The 24,347-nt window shown below is 40.7% G+C and overlaps 1 protein-coding gene across 1 annotated transcript in view; it reads left to right on the top strand.

Moving 5' to 3' along the window:
• The window catches only part of mccc2 (methylcrotonyl-CoA carboxylase subunit 2), an 81,260-nt gene extending 57,347 nt beyond the window's left edge, over window positions 1-23,913 (top strand). The window contains exons 14-17 of the mRNA XM_067982756.1: window positions 804-960; window positions 2,841-2,955; window positions 7,622-7,707; window positions 23,684-23,913. Of these exons, the coding sequence (XP_067838857.1) occupies window positions 804-960; window positions 2,841-2,955; window positions 7,622-7,707; window positions 23,684-23,801 (476 nt within the window). The 3' untranslated portion in view covers window positions 23,802-23,913. The remainder of the gene's footprint in view (window positions 1-803; window positions 961-2,840; window positions 2,956-7,621; window positions 7,708-23,683) is intronic.
• The last annotated feature ends 434 nt before the right edge of the window (window positions 23,914-24,347 follow it).

Raw genomic sequence — 24,347 nt, 5'->3', positions numbered from 1 at the left:
ACTTTTTTAACTAATTTGTCTAATGGGTCAATGAGAATAACTTTTGAGGTAGGAATGTTTAGTTTATCCCCAAGCAAAATCACCCTTTTGCCGTCACTGTGAACCTTTTTTATTTGTGCTTGCGTGTGAAGGTTTAAAAATGAGATGAACTAGCTCTTGTCCCCAGAGAGAGTTTTCTGTCAGTTCCTTTCTTACATTGTGTGTGTTTGTTTCTCAATATAACTCCAGACTACAGCAGTCTCTGCTGTTGCCCATGTGACTTCAGTAATGCCCCAAACCATTGCCTTGATATATACTGAAAACTGTCTGTCTTCTGCATATCCAGATCCATTCATGTTAGGTGCCACCCCTCTTGTATTGTTATATTGACAGCTGCTGATGCACCCAATACTGTTGCAGTACAGCGCAGCCCTAAATAATAATCTGAAATAATTTTCACTTTCAGCAGTGTTATTTTTTGAGCACTTAATGTGTGTTAAATTCCCTTTCCTGCCATTTTAACAGAGGCATTAACTTGATTGGTGTCACTACATCTTATCCACTCTATAGCTACTATGCAAAATGCATGTTGACTGAACCCTAATGAAGGAACCTTATAAATGAAGATAATTACAAAAGACAGACTGCAAAATAAAAAAATCAGTTGCCAGCAAGGAATTGTATTGGCAGACATCTCAGTATCTGTCCTTTATCCAGAGTCATGATCTCCTTCAGTTACTTCAGAATGTTTTTTAGATTTATAGTTTGAATCTTGCAGACTTAATAAACATGGTCTAATTAATTATTGTTTTCTAACTTCTAAGGTTTCATGGTTGGAAGAGAATATGAAGCAGGCGGAATAGCTAAAGATGGAGCCAAAATGGTGACTGCAGTTGCATGTGCAAATGTTCCCAAAATTACTGTAATTGTTGGTGGTTCCTATGGTGCTGGAAACTATGGAATGTGTGGAAGAGCATATAGGCAAGTAGCTGGACTACTTGTCTGTCTATATTACGTCCAACCCAGATAGAATTTTGTTCCCTTAAAGTTGAGGATCAGGATGGACTATATTGTACAAAAAAAAGGACATGACCTTTCAGAGGAGATATTCTCGGTACCTAGTTGAACAGTATATCACTGAATTAGAGGACCAGTGTTAACTAAAATGATTATTAAAAGATTTACTCACTCCCCCATTTAGAACCTCCAAAGTTGGAAAAATATGATCTCTTTGTCAATTAATTTAATTGCAAAAAATAAATCTGTGCAAAGGGGCTGACAGAGTGAACAAGAGAGAAGACAAGAACTGTGGAAAAAAGATTGGGTATGTGAGAGAGAGAAACTGAGGGTGACCTTAAAAAAAAATCAAGTGATAGAGACAGAGAGCAAGTGAGGGAAAGCAGGCAGCAGTGAGAGTGGACAACATTCAGATGAGCCCTTATAGATAAGATAATGCATGTTATAAGCATGTGATGCTGTTCATAGGATGTCTGTTTCAGTGAGGAGCTGCACGTGTATTAAATCATTTGTCGTCAAGAACTTCATGGTAATATCATTAATTTTGTACAGAATCCTGTAACCATTAGGATTAATTATAATGAACGATCGAAGTCATGGATGTGAATAATTGTAATAATTGATGCAGAGGTATAACATTTTTATCTGCAGAAGATCCTAAAAGATGAGAGAGAAAAATAGTATTGAAAGGCTTACAGGCTCTGTAAAAACTACACAACTAGTCAATCTATTTTATTTGATTTTACCAAATAACTAAATTAGTCCAACCTCCAATTAGTATTGGCTAACATTCAATGGACGCTTGAAAGGGGAAAAAAAATGATATATAAAACTTAGCTGTGATTGGTCTCTGCAAGACCACCAAAGAGTGATTTTTATTTTATGGAACAGACACTTAAGTTGCATCTGCTGCACACTGGCTGCTGGAAACAGATGTGTACAAGGCTGTATAGTGTTGTGCCAATTAAGATAATTACAAAAGCATTGTTAAATTGTTACTGTAATGTGAGGTTAGTGTAGTACAGTAGCAAACTGCATTCATGCAGAATACAGTAGCACTGCATCTCCGTGTCTGATATTAAATACACAACAAACCTCAAAGCGTCTGGAAGAAAAAAGACAGGCTAACGAAAGTGGAGACTTTTCAGCCAATTTGTTAATCTGTCTTAACTCATTCAGGTTCAAAATTTACTGTTTTATTTCAGATTTCCACCATTCATAGTTTTTCTTTTTTTAAAATCTCAAATGCAACCTAATAACATTTTCATTTATTTTAAAAATTTCTTCAGATAATTATAAAACTGTTTCATGTGATGAAATAAAATTCTAAGAAAATGTTGCAGGATACTATTATGTTAAACTGAGTTTCAGACTACATAGAAGTGAAAAGGAAAAATGTATGGCATGAGCAAAAAAACAAAGTCCAGTACATGAAATCTAGCTAGAATTAGAACCTTGACCATCATAGTCAATGGGTCCACAGCATCATTGAATTGGAGCTGTCAAATGTTTTTTTTTTCATTTCTATGTCTTAAACATTTACATTTCTATGATAAAATTAAACCAACTCATTACTGATGTTTCTGGCAACTGATTTCTGCCAGCTCAGGTTTGTTACTGTATGTTTTATGATTACTACATTTATACTCAGCGCACAGTGGAATATCTTTGATCTTATTTGTTTTTAGAAAGAGGCGCCCTAACTTGGTGAAATTTGCAGTATAGTAATTTGAAGAATTCTACCTTTTGGAAATCTAAGATTGCTTTTTTGGGAGAGGGTGTTGCTTCTTTGCTGCATTTATTAACGAGTGTTATTAAACTTGATTTTCTGTTTTTCCTATCAGTCCAAGGTTCCTCTACATGTGGCCCAATGCACGTATCTCTGTGATGGGGGGTGAACAAGCTGCTACTGTTTTAGCTACAATCACAAAGGACCAAAGGGCAAGGGAAGGAAAAGAGGTGGGTATAAATGTAATTGGTGCCCCTTCAGGTAATATAATTTAATATAATAGTGCAGGACAGGTGAGGTTGAGGTTCAAGTAATGAAGACATAAATGGCAGTTATGACCGTATGCAGTTTGTTTTACGCACAGTGAATCCACCCTCCCCTAAAAAGCCTACTGCGCTTGGGATAAGCGTGCCATCCCATTCGGGAAGTAAACCTAATACATGCAGAAACATCTTGTTTTCTGGATCTATGTGCTGCAACTGCCCCAATTTTCTGTGTGTACTTTGCAAAAATTATTGATTCTAATCAGGTTTTAATATAGTTCATAACCAATCTCCTCTGACCTGACGGTCGTATTATTGGAAATGCACCTGGTACTATCACAGTATTTATCTTCTTGTTTCCTGCCCTGTATCCTTGCAACCTGTCTGAATAAGATTTCTGAATTGGTGTTAAGGGAGTTGTGTGTACTCAAACTGTTTTGAAAAATGTAACGCGGGTAGACCAGTTGGGGTAAATTTTAACGATGGACTGGGAAAAGAGCGGGGGTTGGGGGGGGATTTTCTGACAGGAAACTCAGAAGTATGGGTTTCCCGGACGTCCTTACGGTTTTGAGGTAAGGACGCCTTTCAACTTTTTTTCAGTAGGTTTCCCGCCCAACAGCCAGCCAGAGTGACAGGCTGGCTGTCGGTCGGACGGGAGAGCAGCCAGCGAGGATGCCAGCAGGGAATCCCGGCCCCCAGGAGTTAAAAATAAAAAACCTATTAAAATGTTGGCCGCAGCCTCCTTAAAAGATTTTACTGACCCACCTGCCTCCCGAGAGGAGGTTGGTTGCCCGCCCCTCGACCTGTCTCTATTAAAACTGGAAATAGGCAGGTTGGGTTTTACATTTCTACAATTACACCCGCCCCCTAACCCACCCGTTCGTGGGGTTAAAATTTACCCCGTTATCTTTACCCTAGAAACGAATGAAACACAATTTTCATGTGCTTGGGTTGGGGAATTAAATAGCGCCCAGGCACCACTTGAGAGAGACAAAAACTCTCTTGGCAAAAGGGAAAAGTTAGGAAGTTTATAAGTAACTCCATCACTTCCAATGGTGCTCATTAAAACTGAATGAAAATGCACATTAGTTTTGAAATTAGAGTGATTAACCAATCAATTCAATTCACAATCACAAGAAACAATATAATAGAAAGAATTGCCTGCATTTATATAGCACCTCTCACATTCTCAGACATCCCAAAGCACATCACAGTCAATGAATTACTTCTGAAGTCATTTATTTGAAGACAAATATGGCAGCCAATTTATGCACAACACGACCCTAGTAGCAACAGTAAGATGAATGACCAGATAATCTGGTTTTTGATGGTGTTGGTTGAGGAATGAATGTCGGCTAGGACACCAGGTTAGCTCTTTGCTCTTCTTTGAAAGAGTGCCGTGCGATCTTTACATCCACCTGCACAGACATGTGGGGCCTCAGTTTAAAACCTCACCCAAAAGACAATGGGAGTAATTCTAACCTAGAACGGGTGGGTTGGGGGTGGATGGGCAGTAGAAATCGTTGATTTTTGGAGCAGGACTGCATCCCGGCTCCAGTGCCCCCACTTCCGGGTTTAACCCAGGCACGTTGAGATGCACGTGCACGCAACTGAAACCCAGAAGTCCCGCCCCCCACTTGAAGTCGGTGGGCCGATTATTTAAAGAGGTAATGTACCTCATTGCGATATATGAGGCACTTAATTTTTTGTGTTAGAGATGTCAAACAAATTTAACCTTACCTGTTCGGGTTTCCCATCGATTTCGATTCATGTCAGGTGAAAGCAGGTGGGAAAGGCCGGATCCATGAGATGAATGCCTTTACTGCACTGCTTGTGGGCCATGAGCAGCAGGTATGCTTCATCCAGGCCCAACAAGCTCAACAGACGTGATTGGCCGACCACCCCCACCCCCCCCCCCCCACTCTTCTCCAAGGCCCACCCAATGTCGTCCACGACCCTCACTCCAATTTCTTCCATGCCCCATGATCGATCCCTCTCCCCTCTTCGATTTGCGGCTCCTTTCCCTTCCGATAAGCAGCTAGCCTGTCACTGCCTGGCGCATGGGAAACCCGGATGCACAAGTACTTATCTTCAATTGAGTTGCGATTTGGCTTCCGGGTTCCCCACACGATTATCTACAGACGCGCTGGGTTCTCAGCTCCGAGCTAAAATCATGCCCAATGTCTCTGACAATGCAGCACTGAGGGTCAGTCTAGATTATGTTATCTGTAAGAGTGTAGCTTGAATTCACAGACCTCTGACTCAGAAGTCAGAGTACTACCAGCTGAGCCAAGCTGATAGTAGTCAAAGTACTGGATACAAAATTGAGATACTGAATGGGCTAAAAATTGACAAAGAGGTACTGGAAAGGCTAGCTGTACTTAAAGTAGATAAGTCACCTGGTCCGGATGGGATGCAACCTAGATTGCTGAGGGACGTAAAGGTGGAAATTGCGGAGGTACTGGCCATAATCTTCCAAACATCTGTAGATTCGGGGGTGGTGCCAGAGGACTGGAGAATTGCAAATGTTACACCCTTGTTCAAAAAAGGGTGTAAGGATAAACCCAGCAACTATAGGCCAGTCAGTTTAACTTCAGTGGTGGGGAAACTTTTGGAAATGATAATCCGGGACAGAATTAACAGTTACTTGGATGAGTGTTGATTGATTAGGGAAAGCCAGTATGGATTTGTTAAAGGCAAATCGTGTTTAACTAACCTGATAGAGTTTTTTGATGAGGTAACAGAGAGGGTTGATGTGGTGTATGTGGATTTTCAAAAGGCGTTTGATAAAGTGCCACATGGTAGGCTTATCATCAAGATTGCGGCCCATGGATTAAAGGGGGCAGTAGCAACATGGATACAGTCTTGGCTAAGTGACAGAGAGTAGTGGTGAACGGTTGTTTTTTGGACTGGGGGGAGGTGTACAGTGGTGTTCCCCAGGGGTCAGTGCTGGGACCATTACTTTTCTTGATATATATTAATGACTTGGACTTAGGTGTACAGGGCACAATTTCAAAATTTGCAGATGACACAAAACTTGGAAGGGTAGTAAACAGTGAGGAGAATAGTGATAGACTTCAAGAGGATACAGACAGGCTGGTGGCATGGGAGGACACGTGGCAGATGAAATTTAACGCAGAAAAATGGGAAGTGATACATTTTGGTAGGAAGAATGAGGAGAGGCAATATAAACTAGAGGGCACAACTCTAAAATTGTTGAAGGTGGCAGGGCAGGTTGAGAAAGTAGTTAAAAAAGCATACGGGATCCTGGGCTTTACAAATAGAGGCGTAGAGTACAAAAGCGAGGAAGTTATGTTGAACCTTTATAAAACACTGGTTTGGCCACAATTGGAGTATTATGTCCAGTTCTGGGCACCGCACTTTAGGAAAGATGTGAAGGCCTTAGAGAGGGTGCAGAAGAGATTTACTAGAATGATTCCAAGGATGAGGGACTTCAGTTACGTGGATAGACTGGAGAAGCTGAGGTTGTTCTCCTTGGATCAGAGACGGTTGCGAGGAGATTTGATAGAGATATTCAAAATCATGAATGGACCTCCTTTCATCCATGTATTATCTATAAACCTTTAAAAGGTAAAATTGGGGGTCATGTAACTTGTCTAGACAGAGTAGATAGAGAGAAACTGTTCCCATTGGCGGAAGGATCAAGAACCAGAGGACATAGATTTAAGGTGATTGGCAAAAGAACCAAAAGTGACCTGAGGAAAAACTTTTTCACACATTGAGTGGTTAGAATCTGAAATGCACTACCCAAGAGGGTGGTGGAGACGGATTCAATCATGGCTTTCAAAAGGGAACTGGATAAGTACTTGAAAGAAAAAAATTTGCAGGGCTATGGGGATAGGGCAGGGGAGTGAGACTATCTGGATTGCTCTTGCATAGAGCTTGTGCGGACTCGATGGGCCATATGGCCTCCTTCTGTGCTGTATCCTTTCTCTGATTCTATTGATGGCATTTATGAATCAGGTGCAAAAATATACTTTGTGTTGTACGTGTCTTTCCATTCAGATGAAGTGAAATCAAGATTAATTGAGCAGTCTGTTATTGTAGCTCATCCAGGACCTCAAAAATGCAAAACTCCATAACTTGTATGGACCTCCTTTCATCCATGTATCTATAAACCTTTTAAAAGGTAAAATTGGGGGTCATGTAACTTGTTTCTTACTACTTTCAAGGCTAAGGGAGTCTCACAGTTTTGAATGATTTCTAATAGGCGATAGTGTGATGAGTTTTGATTTCACTTCACTTCATTTCATTTTAACAAGAGGAGGATGCGGAGACGAGGAGCAAGGATGTGAAGAATGATTTATTTGCAGCTTAGGAGGAACAAGAAAGGAAACTTCAGGAGCAATGGCTATAGCATCAATGCAATAGAGCAGGACGAGAAGAGTTGTGATGGAGATTGGTTTAGAGGTTTGTGGACTGGATAGTGATTTTCCAGTACTCAGTCACATATGTAAACTTGAAGTCAGGAATTGCTGTTTACTTGGATTTAACTGGAACATTATGTAATTAAAAGAAATAAGAAATCAGACAACCACAGCTATTAATATTTCACTCTGTTGCATCACCCCATATTATGCAGTTTGGTTCAGTGTTTCTATTTTTTCTGTAGTTCTCTGCGGCAGATGAAGCAGCTCTTAAGGAACCAATCATCAGGAGGTTTGAAGAAGAAGGCAGCCCTTACTACTCTAGTGCCAGGTACAAAAATATCTAGTACCAATACTGTGCGCTTTAAATGGACCAGATAAAGTAAGATTGCGCATAAGATGTCTTTGGTTGTAACTTACTTTACTTTAGAATATTCACTGATACAGTACTTATTTTCATTTTCTGTATAAGACAGATATTGATTAACCAACTGCAATTCTTTATTTTAACTTCACTTTTATTGTGCCTGGTGTGTTGCTTTATCAGAGGAAACCAGTTAAATTGAAAGTTTCATGCTCATTTGAAAAGCATAAAAAAACAATAAAATACAGGAAGCCTTTAGACAAGTGTGAAGTTTCAGCTTGTTTCGACCTGTCTGACAAGCTAGCAGTTACCCTGCATAATAGATTAATCACTTTTATAGCTTGATCTCAGTTATGTCCACTAATGAGCTAGGGACTCCACTAATGAGCTAGGGACTCCACTAATGTGTGGTCATCCTCTCAACGGTGGCTCCATGTAGCTGATGACAGAGCAAACAAAGATGCTTTGTCATCTTCTGTCAGCACCTGAAATGAAAGTAGTTTGCTATTACCAAAGGTTTTTGGCTGATTTAGATCAGCTACTGTATCCTGTCAAAAGTTATTGCTAAAGGTTTGTTTGTTTTGGAGAAGGTGGCGTTTGATTCAAGCAGTATGTTCGGTACCTGTTATCTGTGAATAGTTGTCCCTGAGTGGTTAACTCAGTGCACTTAATATTGCATTTTATGAGTTTTGTTGTGGGATGGGTCAGCTTGAAAACAAAAGTGAAATCTGCCTTAGAGCAATCATTATTCCCTTCACCAATTCCTTTGTAGACTGTAATGAAAGAGTGATTATCTCAAAATTACAAAACAAGGACCTTTCTGCTAAATCTTGTAAATTCCATTTGTTGCTATTACTAGGCTGTTTGCTCATTCGTACTCTGGAAGACAGGTGGATAGATTAATTACATTTCTTCTCCCTCCCCCTCTCCCCCACCCATGTGTGTAGACATAAGATGACAAGGGTAGACTCGATCGGGGAAAAATTCAAAAAGGGTCCGTTTTGGGCGCTACCACCACGCACCTGACGGACTCTGCGCAGGCAGGACGCAAGTTGGGACCCACGGGAGCACTTACCTGCAATCAGTGTTCCTTTCTAGGCCTTGCATGTGGAATCAATGCAATTCGCACTTTCCAGGGTGGGAGCTCAATCTCTTAAAGGGAGGATGTTTTAGAAATCTCTTAAAGGTAGCTGGTAACTGTTATTTGCTGAAAATAATAGTCTACTGTCTGCATGGAGTCTGAACAGAGATCAGACATCACACATGTAAAACACAGATTCAGGTCCCATCCCTATGTTTACACACTGATGAGTTATGTTAAAACATTGAATAAAGGTTGCGCACTACTAAATCCCATGTCCTCCAATCTGCACACCAGACTTCACCAGTCTGCCGATCTGAGTTGGTACCAGGCCTGCGAGAGTGCATGCATCAAGTTTCTCTGCTGATGCACTAGAGACCTTGGGTGCTAGAGGTGGACAGAAGGAGGGATATCCTATATCTGCAGTGGGGGGCAAGAGGCCCTCCAGATGTATACTCAAAAGGTAGTGGGAGGCAGCGGAGGACGAAGTCAACGCCAGGCGCACAGCATCATGAACATGGATACAGTGCAGGGAGAAGTTCAGTGCTTTGACATGAGTGGTGAAGGTGAGTGAGGTCAACTGTCAAGTGGGTCTCCTACCAACTGCACCACGCATTACACCCCCCATCACCCACATACCAATAAACTCTTTCCACCAGTACTCAACTCTTCCAATCAGATGCATCCTCTCACCCTTACACATTACCACTGTTTCAAGCCGCCCACCCACAACTCACAGGCCACACACACTGGCAGCTATTCAACCATGATAGGCACATCACCCAGACACACGTCCTGCTTTCTTGCAGGAGAAGGTGGCGCATATCAAGAGGCAGTGGCATTTAGCCCCTCGAGCCTGTTCCGCCATTCAATGAGATCATGGTGGACCTGTGACCTAATTCCATATACCCGTCTTAGCCCCATATCCATTAATACCCTTGGTTCACAGAAATCTATCAATCTCAGATTTAACATTCGCAAGTAAGCTAGCATCAACTGCCGTCTGCAGAAAAGCATTCCAAACATCTCCCACCCTTTGCGTGTAGAAGCATTTCCTAACTTCACTGCTGCATGTCCTGGCTCTAAATGTTAGGCTATGTCCCCGCGTCCTAGTATTGAAGTCTAGAAGACCTCCAAAAACAGTTACAAATGTCTCGGCAGCCAGAAGCAGTAATCCAGCCACTAACCTGTAAATCCTGCATTGTCTCTTTAAACCATGTGGGGGGTCCTCCAGGCACTCTAAGACACGTTCAGATGATCGGGGTTAAGACTGTGCGTTGAGTTGAGCATTAAGTCCCAAAATGGTGTCTATCAAATGTAACACCCTTATTTAAAAAGGGTAGTAGGCAGAAGGCTGGAAATTATAGACCAGTTAGCCTAACATCTGTGGTGGGTAAAATTTTGGAGTCTATTATTAAGGAGACAGTAGCGGAACATTTGGATAAACATAATTTAATAGGACAAAGTCAGCATGGCTTTACGAAGGGGAAGTCATGTCTGACAAATTTGCTTGAATTCTTTGAGGACATAACGTACAGGGTGGATAAAAGGGAACCAGTGGATGTAGTGTATTTAGACTTCCAGAAGGCATTCAACAAGGTGCCATATAAAAGATTATTGCTCAAGATAAAGAATCACTGGATTGGGGGTAATATTCTGGCATGGGTGGAGGATTGGTTATCTAACAGGAAGCAGAGAGTTGGGATAAATGGTTCATTCTCGGACTGGCAACCAGTAGCCAGTGGTGTTCCGCAGGGGTCGGTGCTGGGTCCCCAACTCTTTACAATCTATATTAACGATTTGGAGGAGGGGACTGAGTGTAACGTATCAAAGTTTGCAGATGATACAAAGATGGGAGGGAAAGTGGAGAGTGAGGAGGACATAAAAAACCTACAAGGGGATATAGACAGGCTGGGTGAGTGGGCGGAGATTTGGCAGATGCACTACAATATTGGAAAATGTGAGGTTATGCACTTTGGCAGGAAAAATCAGAGAGCAAGTTATTATCTTAATGGCGAGAAACTGGAAAGTACTGCAGTACAAAGGGATCTGGGGGTTCTAGTGCAAGAAAATCAAAAAGTTAGTATGCAGGTGCAGCAGGTGATCAAGAAGGCCAACGGAATGTTGGCTTTTATTGCTCGGGGGATAGAATATAAAAACAGGGAGGTATTGCTGCAGTTATATAAGGTATTGGTGAGACTGCACCTGGAATACTGCATACAGTTTTGGTGTCCATACTTAAGAAAAGACATACTTGCTCTCGAGGTAGTACAAAGAAGGTTCACTCGGTTAATCCCGGGGATGAGGGGGCGGACATATGAGGAGAGGTTGAGTAGATTGGGACTCTACTCATTGGAGTTCAGAAGAATGAGAGGCGATCTTATTGAAACATATAAGATTGTGAAGGGGCTTGATCGGGTGGATGCGGTAAGGATGTTCCCAAGGATGGGTGAAACTAGAATGAGGTGGCATAATCTTAGAATAAGGGGCTGCTCTTTCAAAACTGAGATGAGGAGAACCTTCTTCACTCAGAGGGTAGTAGGTCTGTGGAATTTGCTGCCCCAGGAAGCTGTGGAAGCTACATCATTAAATAAATTTAAAACAGAAATAGACAGTTTCCTAGAAGTAAAGGGAATTAGGGGTTACGGGGAGCGGGCAGGAAATTGGACATGAATTTAGATTTGAGGTTAGGATCAGATCAGCCATGATCTTATTGAATGGCGGAGCAGGTTCGAGGGGCCGATTGGCCTACTCCTGCTCCTATTTCTTATGTTCTTATGTTCTATCACTTTAAATCAGCATTGCACACTGAAGCCATTTTCTCCCTACTCTACAGCGTTCGTTATCTGCGCCTGCGCTAACTCCTATATCAGGAAACGTGCGTGCGCATCCAAGATGCCATCTTGGATATCGGAGATGTCATGTAGCGCTGAAACAACAGGCGCTACACGGCCCAATTTAGCGCCCCGTGTCTGTCCAGTTTGATGTGCTCATTGGTGGCTTACATTCTTATTTCCTAGCTGGAATACCATTTAAGATTGCGAGATAAAGTTAGAGAAATTGACATTTTTCAGTTTGGTTTGGCTGCATTACATTTCGGTTTTCCATTTTCACTGGAATAATTTGTTTTCTAGCACATGCATGTAACTTTTTGAACTCTCCAGCTAATAAAAGTAAGATCCCTAATGCATATAAGTGTTTCGTCACAGCATTGTCATCAGTCCTTTGTAGAACAGAACTTAGATAATCAAATGTATATATCCAGGCCTATGTTGTCCAACTTGAAGTTGATTTGTCTATTAAACCTCCTGTTAAGTATAATTCTAAATTTGGGTGCGTGCAGTGTTTACAAGTAGGAAATCTAATTGAGAGATTCAAATGTCATAAACTGCAACGATTAAGTTGAAGTGGCTTATAACCGCCCATTGAACACCAAGGTGAAATTGTAGCCTTGAAATCAATTCTTTGTACTTGTTAAATTTTGTAGCATGTATGTGAGGTTCATGCAAATGGTTTTATTTTATTTTTGGTGACTGATTTTGCAGAGACATTGAAAGAAGCCTGTAAAATACAGATGGCACGTGCCACAGAGAGAGCAGGAAAAATGAGGGAAGATTCTTTTTAAAAACGCAATCCAAAGTGGATAATATTTTCAATTAGAGAGTTTCAAATTATACTGGTTGACAATGTCAAAATCCTACCCAGTAATTGACTTAATCCTATTCTAACTCATACTTTCCTAAGACCTCAAAACTGTGCAACTCCCTACCTCCGTCAGTCTTCCCTTCCTTCTACAATGTTCAGACTTTTAAAACCCAAAGTTGGTTGAAGGTGGATTTTGGCCCTTCACCTTGGTTTCTCAAAAGAAAAACATTGCCTTCTGCAACCCATCCTTCCATTTTGTGGCTAATTTTTCTTTGAATTAATTATTAGTGGCATTGATTCTTCAGGAACTGGGTGATCAAGGGTCACTGATGCATTTCCTTCTTTCATCCAACTATTGACCTCCAATGTTTATCCTAAAAATTTCTATGAAGGTACTGAGTCGGATTGGAAACACTTTCTGATTAATATCCTATTACACTGGAACCCGCTGGCCTTTTAAATATTTACTTTGCTGACTCTCCTGTTGTGAACTTAAGTAACTACTTTTTCTTGGCAATGCTAAAGTTTTTTAAAATAAAAAAAATCTGTTTTCTTCACTTTGTAGTCTGTGAAAGTTGAACATTTTGATTAAATTTTAAAATGTTGCATATTCTATTATAAAGAAAATACATGGTCTTGTTTTATTTTAAATATTTTGTGGTTTAGGGATTACAATAGAAAATGGGGACTGTTGGAGTAGATTAGATGGTACAGTGGGTTGGCTGTCCTTTCACCTCTGGACTTGAATCATGTTGCCTGTAGGTGTCTTATGTCTTAATTTGACACTCAATCTTGTTCTCGATAGGTATGGGCCCAATCTCAGTTTTGAAATTTTCAATTGACCTAGCCTCAACAGCTTTTTAGGGGAGAGCGTTCCAGATTTCCACTACCCTTTATGTGAAGAAGTGCTTCTCTGACATCACCCCTGAAGGGCCTAGCTCTAATTTTAGCTCTTGTTCTGGACTCCCCCACTAGAGGAAATGGTTTCTCTCTCTCTACCATATCAATTCCTTTAGTCATCTTAAACACCTCAATCAGATCACTTCTTAACCTTCTGTACTCAAGGGAATGCAAGCCTCGTCTATGCAACCTGTCCTCATAATTTAACCTTATTAGCCCCTGTATCATTCTGGTGAATCTGCTCTGCACCCACTCCGTGGCCAATATATCTTTCCTGAGGTGCGGTGCCTAGAACTGAATGCAGTACTCTAAATGGGGTCTAACCGGAACTTTATTTAACTAACATAACTTCCACCCCTTTGCATTCCATCCCTCTTGAGATAAAGGCCAACATTCCATTCGCCTTTCTAATTATTTTTGTACCTGTCCCCTAGCTTTTAGTGATTTCTGTACTTGGACCACTAAATCTTTCTGCTCCTCTACAGTTCTTAGCTTCTTGTCATTTAGAAGATGCTCTGATCTATCTTTTTTAGGCCCAAAGTGGATGACCTCATATTTCCCCACATTAGCAACAGGAGTAGGCCATTCAGCCCCTCGTGCCTGCTCCGCCATTTGATAAGATCATGGCTGATCTGTGATCTAACTCCATATACCTGCCTTTGGCCCATATCCCTTAATACCTTTGATTGCCAAAAAGCTATCTATCTCACATTTAAATTTAGCAATTGAGCTAGTATCTCTTGCCGTTTGCGGAAGAGAGTTCCAAACTTCTACCACCCTTTGTGTGTAGAAATGTTTTCTAATCTCACTCCTGAAAGGTCTGGCTCTAATTTTTAGACTGTACCCTCTACTCCTAAAATCCCCAACCAGCGGAAATAGTTTCTCTCTATCCACCCTATCTGTTCCCCTTATTATCTTATAAACTTCGATCAGATCACCCCTTAACCTTCTAAACTCTAGAGAATAGAACCCCAATTTGTGTAATCTCTCCTCGTAACTTAACCCTTGAATTCCGGGTATCGTTCGAGTAAACCTACATTGCACTCCCTCCAAGGCCAATATGTCCTTCCGAAGGTGCGGTGCCCAGAACTGCTCACAGTACTCCAAGTGCGGTCTGACCAGGGTTTTGTATTGAACTACAACTGCCACAGTTTTGCCCGCTCACTTAATCTATCAATGTCCTTTTGCAACTTTCTGCTCCCATCTACACTGTTTACTGTGCAACCTAACTTGAGGAGGGATTTTAAACCCCAAGAATGGGTTGGTGGTGTGTGGGAGTTGAAAATAGTTGTTTTTTGGGTCGTGACTGCAACCCGGTTTTATTTCCAGGTTTAACGTCGGCACGTAAAAGTACAAGCTTCCCACTGGGAATGCAAAGTCCGAAAATGTTGTGGTTGCGACCCAAAAAAACAACAATTTTCAACTCCCAACCGCCCCCAACCCACCCGTTCTTTAAAACCACCCCCATGATGTCATCAGCAAACTTAGATATATAGCTATTCTTTCATCTAAGTCATTTATAAATATAGTGAAATATCACACTGGTGGGGTAGAAAGTGTTCCATTGTGGTTAAAGCATGTTGTTGGGGTAGAGTGGAGAGTACTCCACAGCTCACTGTGGTGGGAGTGCTTCTTGCTGACACTGGGTGCACAAAATGGAAATGTATTCCATTTCTCAGTGCTGGTATCTTGAATCTTGTGCACAAAAGTTTGTCTGAATAATTAAAACAAGTATAGCATTGTGAGAAAGTAAATCTCTTGATTATTGATCTTTTGATCGGAAAAGCTATGGACGTACATCTAGGTGAAAATAATAGCGATTTTTGTAATGGGGCTCCTCCTGTTACTGGATCTCTTTTAAAAGAAACCCACATCTGTTACTGGATTTCAGGCTGATGAGACCTGTCTGAAGACTTCTTTATAGGTCTTAATTTGCATATAGTCATACAGAAGGATTTACATCCACATTTTTAATATTGCCAGATTTCTACGAACAAAAATCCAAGAGCCCAGGTACATATCTTAATTGCTCCTGGAGAAAATTGTACAAAATGCAGTCTCCAGTGTGTTTTAATTAATATTGATGTGCAGAAAATCATGTGCAAAAATATGTTACAAAAAGTCTCTTTGGGAGACGTAGGTGACGAGTGCCGATTAATCACCATCTACTTTAAATCAAGAAAAATAACAATTCCAAGTCAAAATCAATCACACCAATGATGTTAACTCAGGTAATTTCACTCATTTTTATTTTCCTCTTTTTTTTCCCTGGTCAGAACTCCTGCAATGCATAATTAATGAGTAGAGATGTGATTAATTCTACTCAGAAGCTGTTTAATACATTTAAGAATTAATGTAATTTTAGGGAATACAAACGTTGTAGAAAGCCTAAAATAAATTCAGTATTGTTCTAGCTTTATAATAACCATTTATTTTTCAAACTAGACTTAAACCTCAGTGGTTATGAGAAGTAATTTGAAACCAAAAAAGTTTTTAACATTTAACAGAAAGTAATGTATAAAGGATGTGTTAGTGGATTAATCAAAACATAATTGATGGTGTGTCAAAGGACAGTGCTTTATCTAAAAGATCAATAAGGCCTCATCTTCAATTGGAGTTTTTAAAATTAGGCATTTGTGATAAACCTGATCCAATCATGCACATCTGCTCCGTTAAGCATAACATTGTGCTGTATCTCACAATTGGGAAGCACGCAGTGTTCTGTTTATAGCACCTGATGGGGACATTAATTTTTCTTTTCTTGGAAATGATTTGACCCAACAGTTCAGAAGAGGAACATTGTAATTCCAATGTTAATTGCAAGAAGCTTCTTAGCACAGCTTCATTTTATAGAAACAAATATTAGCCGCAGGATAATTTTGATTAACTCTTTTTTTAGAAAGCCATTTCAGTTTTATTCCCAGCATGAAAACCCTCCAATTGTGTTTGCATCTCTGCTTGGCTGCCATATGGTCACACCACTGGGTTGCATTTCTGAGGGAAGTGACTTCATACTGGTTTTGGAGCGTCTCTGGAACTGCCCAACTGCAGAAAACCATACTAAAGGATGCAGATTTCCCAGTTGTTTCCGTGTCAAGCCCCGGGGCATGTTCAGGCTGGTTTGATGTTGTGGCCCCTGGTGTGCGTTGTGCAGCCACACCAGGACACTCCCCTACATTAACACTGTTCTCCCTAAGTCAGTGGCTATGCTCCTGTTTGAGTTTGCACATAGAGTTTGTAGTCAGTTTTCCCTAAGCAATGCTGTTACAATAGCTAGATTTTCTCATGCTTCTCTGAGAAATATGAAATATTTAAAAAAAGTTGAAATGTCTGGGTATAAGAACAAAAGAAATAGGAGCGGGAGTAAGCCATACTGCCCCCTCAATCCTGCTTCGCAATTCAATCAGATAATAGCTGATCTTCGACCTCAACTCCACTTTCCCGCCCAGTCCCCATATCCCTTGATTCCCCCAGAGTCCAAAAATCTATCCATCTCAGCCTTGAATATATTCAATGACTCAGCATCCATAGCCCTCTGGTGTGGAGATGCCGGTGATGGACTGAGGTTGACAATTGTAAACAATTTTACAACACCAAGTTATAGTCCAACAAATTTATTTTAAATTTCACAAGCTTTCGGAGGCTTCCTCTTTCCTCAGGTGAATGTTCACCTGAGGAAGGAGGAAGCCTCCGAAAGCTTGTGAAATTTAAAATAAATTTGTTGGACTATAACTTGGTGTTGTAAAATTGTTTACAATAGCCCTCTGGGGTAGAGAATTCCAAAGATTCACAACCCTCTGCGTGAAGAAATTCCTCCTCATCTCAGTCTTGAATGGCTGACCCTGTATCCTGCAATTATGTCCCCTAGTCCTAGACTCTCCAGCCAGGGGAAACAATCTCTCAGTATCTACCCTGTCAAGCCCCCTCATAATCTTATATGTTTCAATGAGATCAATTCTCATTCTTCTAAACTCCAGAGAGTATAGGCCCATTCTACTCAACCTCTCTTCATATGACAACCCTCTCATCCCAGGAATCAATCTAGTGAACCTTCGTTGCACCGCTTCTAAGGCAAGTATATCCTTCCTTAGATAAGGAGCCCAAAACTGTACTCAGCACTCCTGGTGGGGTGTCACCAATGCCCTGTACAACTGAAGTAAGACATCCTTACTCTTGTATTCCAACCCGTTTGCAATAAAGGCTAACATGCCATTTGCCTTCCTAATTGCGTGCTGTACCTGCATACTAACTTTTTGTGTTTCTTTACGAGGACACCCAAGTCTCTCTGAACACCAACATTTAATAGTTTCTTACCATTTAAAAAATATTCTGTTTTTCTATTCTTCCTACCAAAGTGAATAACCTCACATTTCCCCACATTATACTCCATTTGCCACCTTCTTGCCTATATCCCTTTGCAGACTCTTTGTGTCTTCCTCACAGCTTACCTTCCCACCTAGCTTTGTATCGTCAGCAAACTTGGATACGTTACACTCGGTCCCTTCATCTAAGTCATTAATATAGATTGTAAATAGCTGAGGCCCAAGCACCAATCCATGCGGCACCCCGCTATTTACGGTCTGCCAACCTGAGAATGACCCGTCTATCCCTACTCTGTTTTCTGACCTTTAACCAATTCTCTATCCAAGCTAATATATTGCCCCCAACCCCATGAGCCCTTACCTTGTGTAACAACCTTATATGTGGCACCTTATCGAATGCCTTTTGAAAATCCAAATATATTACATCCACTGGTTCTCCTTTATCTACCTTGCTAGTTACATCCTCAAAAAACTCGAATAAATTTGTCAAAGACAATTTTCCTTTCATAAAACCATGTTGACTCTGCCTAACCATATTATGATTTTCTAAGTGCCCTGTTGCCACTTCCTTAATAATGGATTCCAGCATTTTTCTGACGACCGATGTCAGGCTAACTGGTCTGTAATTCCCTGTTTTCTCTCTCCTTCCCTTTTTGAATAGCGTATAGGGGTGTTTGCTGGAAAATAGAGTTTGAAGTCTTTTTAATTGAGAGGCAGAAAGTTTCACTGAAATGTACTGCATTTTTAAGGCTAGACTGTGTATGTGCATATATAGGTAGTCAGTGCATGCACTACATGCAATTGATAGTCATTACTAGAGGTTTATTGAAGAATAAACTAAATCTGAGTTGAGAAATTCCATGTCCAATTTATGTTATGACCTGATAATGAGCTTCAGAAATCTCTCAAAATACACTGATCAATGCATGATAATGTAGTGTCCAGCATTTATTTATTACACAAAGATTAGTAGTAATCTTTTATTGATGTAATATAATGTGCCTGGCAAGGAATAAACTGATGATGTGACATTAATTTTAGGGGCCATTAAATTTCCACAGTTTTATGACAAATTTTATATTATTGTGTAAAAACAGTACTTGAAGGGGGAGGTGAAAGTGCTAGCATAGTTTCAGGATCCAGGTGCTTTGCTTTGCTTTCATAGTATATGATATATTTTGAACCACTCTTTTTTAACCCTTTATAAATATGACTTTGTAGATGTTGAGTAATTATTCCCCTTTCATTCATTATGAAATGCCAGACTAAATTTATTTCCTTCTACCGCCTTCAGAGGTCTGTCTGGATCATTACCATTGGGAATAGATTTTCGGAACATTTGTGTGAGTCAGTACCTGAGTTATAGTGGTATTAGCTCTATTCATGATGGGCTGTTTTTATGTTGTGAAAGATCTTAGATATTCAAGCAGCTATAAAAGCTGTATGGAGTGTTTAATGGAATCTATGCACAATACATCTGAAAAAGTAAAGAAGCAGACTACATATGGATTAGTTCATGCTCAATGCCAGTTCTATAAATTAAACAAAACCCCGTGAGAGCCTAATTTCACAGCACATACTTCTTTCTATCAAATCTGGATAATTGATTTCATTGTTCTCTTTTTGTCCCAGAATAGTATTTCCTTCTCGCCAAATTACATTGGAGTTTAGGTATGTGTGATGACAACATACCGTCTTAGAACTGTAGAAGTTTACTGCTCAGAAGGAGGCCATATGGCCCATTGTGCCTGTACAACAGCAACTTGCATTGCCTTTAAGATCCCAAGATGCTTCTGAAAAAAATCAACCCTGAGCTAAAGAAGGAGAGAGTAAGTGGTGTGACTAAAAGCTTGGTCAAAGAGATGGGCTTTAGCGAGGATCTTTAAGAGGAGGGGGAGGTGGAGAGGTTTAGGGAGGGAATTCCAAAATGTAGGACCTAGACTGCTAAAGGTACGGCCACAACGGTGGAACAATGGGAGTGGGGGGATGTACAAGAGGCCAAAGTTGGGGGAACACAGTTGTTGGAATGCTGTAGGGCTGGAGAAAGTTACAGAGATAGGGAGAGGTGAGACCATAAAGGGATGTAAATGTGAGGATGAGAATTTTAAATATGAGGTGTTAGGCATCCAGAAGCCAACGTAAGTCAGTGAGCACAAGGGTGATGGGTGAGTGGAACTTGGTGCGGGATAGGAGATGGGCAGCAGAATTTTGGATGAGCTGAAGTTTATGGAGATTGGAGGATGGGAACCCGGCCAGGAGAGCACTGAAATAGTCTAGTCTGGAGATGACAAAAGCATGGATGAGAGTTTCATCAGCAGAATGGTTGAGGCAGTGGCGGAGATGGGCGATGTTACAGAGGTGGAAGTTGGCAGTCTTTGTAATGGAGCAGATATGGAATCAGTAGCTCAGCTAAGGGCCAAGTAGGATGCCCAGGTTGCAAACAGTCTAGTTCAACCTGAGGCTGTGACCGAGGAGGGGGATGCAATCGGGAGCTAGGTTACAGATTTTGTGGCAGGGATCAATGATGATGGTTTCGGTCTTCCCAGTGTTTAACTGGCAGGAATTACGACTTTTCCATGATTGGATATCAGACAAACAGTCTGAAACACAGAGGCAGTGGTAGGGTTGAGAGAGGTGGTGGAGGGGTAGAGCTGGGTGTCAACACTGTACATGTGGAACTAGACCCCATGTCTTCAGATGATGTCACCAAGGAGCATGTAAATGAGGAAGAGGATGGGGCCAAGGATACATCCTTGGGGAAACACCAGAGATAACAGTGCGGGGGCGGGAAGAGAAGCCATTGTTGGAGATGTTCTGGCTACGATTGGATAGGCAAGAGATGAGCCAAGAGACGGCAGTTCCACTGAGCTGGACAACATTGGAGAGACTTTGGGAGTAGGATGGTGTGGTCGATCATGTCAAAGGCTGCGAGAAGGACGAAGAGGGATAGTGCACAATGGTCATAGTCACAGAGGATGTCTTTGTGACTTTGATTAAAGCCGTTTCAGTGCTGTGGCAGTGATGGAAACCTGATTCTAGATGTTCAAACATAGAGTTATGGGAAAGATGGCACAGATTTGGGAGGTGACAACATATTCAAGGACTTTGGGGAGGAAAGGGAGGTTGGCGATTAGGCGGCAGTCTGCCAGGAAAGAGCAGTCAAGGGTGGGTTTTGAAAGGGCGGTGAACGGTACCTGAGGAGAGGGAACAATTTACATTGTCAGCTGGAATGGGGGCCAGGAAGGGAAGTTGGGTGGTCAGCAGTTTAGTAGGAATGGAATCAAGGGAGCAGGGGATGGGTCTCATGGACAAGATGAGCTCGGAGAGGGCATGAGGGCTCTTTGCTAGAGCAATCCAAATCTAATTCCACTGCCCTGCTCTCTTCTGTTAACCTTGTATCATCATCTCCTTTAAATGTTTCTCTGTTCTTTCCTTAAAGGATGCTGTGGTCTCGATTTCAGTTACTTCCTGTGGCAAAGCATTCCTTCTTACATGTTCTCTGCATACAGAAATTTCTCCTAACCTCTCTCCTCTCTGAGATATTTAAATTTATAACCCCTCAAAACTGGCTCCCCAAACAGAAATAGTCTTTCCCCATTCACTGTACAAAACCCTTCAGAATTTAAAAAAACTAATTAAATTTCCTCTTATCCTTCTCTATGCTTGTGAAAATAGTTCCAGTTCTTATGTCTTTCTTCATAACTGTATTTTCTCAATCGTGGTACTTCCTCGTGAATCTGCACTGCACATCTTTTCTATAGTTTTAATGTCCTTTCTATCATGGGACATCCAAAACTGCAAAACATTAACTGTGGCCTGACCATTGCCGTGTACAAATGTATCATTGCTTCTTTTGTCATGTACTCTATGCTTCTATTTATAAAACCCAAAATGCTGTTTGCTCTTTTTTATTATTTTTTTGTATCTACTAACCTATCTATCTTCCTGAATCTTTTACAGTTCTGCTCGCTGTTTACCAAACTCCCTACTTTTGTGTCATCAGCAAATTGTGATGATATGCCACATCCAAATCATCTCTTTTTAGAGAACAAAAGTAACCCAGCATTGACCCCTGGGGTACACCACTTCCATGCTGCTACAATTCAAAAAACAATTATTCTCATAATTGTTTTTTGAGGTAATAGCGCACCACTGGAGGAAATAAGAAGAGCAGTTACAGCATCACCTATTGATTTCAACGTACCAAGTGTCACAATCATGACAGTCAAAAATAGCTCGAGTATTTTGACTTAGATGTATTAGCAAGTCTCCTGTGATGCTAAAGTGGCATGACTGAATGTGAGAAATAGTAAGTGTGATGCCTCTAAGAAGCTCCTGACAAGACTTTTAATTTAAATAAATATATTATCTATATCCATTACTAAAACTCTTATGTCTGTTTGTACACACTCCTGTCTACAAACCTTACCTAGTCTTGTCACGGTTTTTGGTAAGGCTTTTATGTCAACATTGAAAAACTGCCTTTGTAAATATTTTATAATAGCATTCGTGTTTGCATAAAGTTCCCCTGTCACGGTTAGTGAATGATGAATCACTGAAAATACATTCTGGAAAAAATTGTGTTCTTTTTTTCTCAGTAATTGAAATTTCTAATGTGCAAAATAAAAGATTTTAAAGAAAAGAAAATAACTACATATTTCACAGTAACATAGCTAAATTCACCCATTGAATTATTTTGCGTCTTTTAATGCCTTCCTTAAAGTTTTTACTGCAAGGCCTCCGCCTGTGTCAAAAACCCGGGCTCTGACTGAATATTTTTACTTCGGAATAGTTGGAGAGAGCTTCAATTCATTAAGTGTGCATTCTGAGCATGTGCACTTTACAGAATTTCCCTGTAAGCAGTCTGCATCATCCTGATGAGGGTCTGTCCTCTTTTGCTTTGTGTATTTGAGTTGCTTTGTTTTTTTCTAAAAGACTTGCAAATTGAAGATTGAATTCTCAAAGCTTCTGTTTAAGGAAAGTAATGTCTAATATTTGCAGCTTTTCTGTTCTGAACCATTCAGAGATAGGCAGAACCTGTGACGGCAGCAGATTTGATTGTGGTTTCTTTCTTGAAAGCAAAAAAGATTGTTTACATTCTGGGAAGTTGCACAGTCCCAGACCATGCACAGCAATGGAGTGGGGGCATTCAATTTCCTGATATATGTTCCTAGGAGTGCAGGAGAAGGAAGATGTATCCATTAAATGCTTTATGGCAGGAATGTAAGGACAGGATCTGCTGACTACAGGGAAAGTGATTAAGGTGGGGTACCTGAGAGTGGAAAAGGGACTGCAGACAGGTTGGAGAAGAGGCTGATGGACAGGAATGCACTGGGCCATGGGCAATATGAGTCCAATCCTCCTGGACCTCCTCTCCCACAAGGATGCTAAACCCCACTTCTCCCAATACTGCCAGATCTCAGCACCCCTAAATGCTGCCAGATTCTGCCCCCCCTCTCCCCACATTGCTTTAAAGCCTTTCCCCAGTTTGCTCGATCCCCAGACTACCCCCTCCTCACTCGTCAGACTCCCTTGCCACTATTTGGTGGCATGTGTCACATGCTGAGATTTGTACCATTTTACTTCCTATCCATATGGATTCTGCCTTTATCAAATTAATTTATGTTGTACAGTATTGCATGTCTTGAAGCACTGTTATTGACAGTGAGCGGGCAGGATTTATATTTGCAAGTAAATTTATACGCAGTGAACATTTTTGTCCCTCTGCCAGTATTGCAAAAACAAAATGTGTAGCAGTCTTTATTGTCTGATCTGCTTTCCTTGTTATCTGTTGTAACTTTTATATACATTATTTTCTGATCATGGTGTGCCAATACGTTTAGTAGCATCTAATTTGATTATTGTGTAGATTGTCGAGGTTTTCAGAGTGGTTTTTGAGGTTGTCTTCTGACATTTCCAGAGATTGAATCTCATTCGTGTTTAATTTCCATTTATTACTGCTTACTATTTGTAATTTTTTTTCTTGTCATTGCAGACTGTGGGATGATGGCATCATTGACCCTGCTGACACAAGGCTGGTGTTGGGTCTAAGTCTTAGTGCTGCACTGAATGCACCCACAAAGAAGACAAACTTTGGAATCTTCAGGATGTGACCTAGGCATTTATTTATTAGACACAATATTATCCGGATTTCAGCTGTGACAGGAGAACTGACTTAAACAAAATACCATAAATCTTTGTGAAATAAAATTTAAATTTCCAATACCATTTGTTTGGCTTTTTAAAAAAATAAAATTATTTAATAGCTACAAAATGTGACGTGTAACTCGGGTCAATAACTGTGACAAACCATGATAGTGCAGATTGGAATATGGGTGCAGCCGCCAGTGGCAGACTTAGACTCATCAGCCTCAATCTGGATGGAGACGGATTATACTATTGTGGTTTATGTGCCGCTTTCAATAGTTTATACTTAGAACCTCAACACTTTCTTCTTCTGGTTGCTTTTTGAGCTCTTACTACTTCTCCTGTCAATAGCCTGGCGCTAACGGTGAGAAAGAAAGTACGTATGAGTTCTTAACTGTTCAATTTATCTGTCTTCATGATTTGTGAGATAGATATGACCAGTAGTTAGAGTGGAATTTATTAAGACTGGTCTCCCATCCCCACCCTACGCCTGTAACCTTTCTGCTGTCAAC

The sequence above is a fragment of the Heptranchias perlo genome, chromosome 4 (genome assembly GCF_035084215.1).
Source record: "Heptranchias perlo isolate sHepPer1 chromosome 4, sHepPer1.hap1, whole genome shotgun sequence".
NCBI classification, from domain to species: Eukaryota; Metazoa; Chordata; class Chondrichthyes; order Hexanchiformes; family Hexanchidae; genus Heptranchias; species Heptranchias perlo.
Note: the sequence above shows the minus strand (reverse complement) of the source record. Positions and strands in the feature narration are given on the sequence as shown.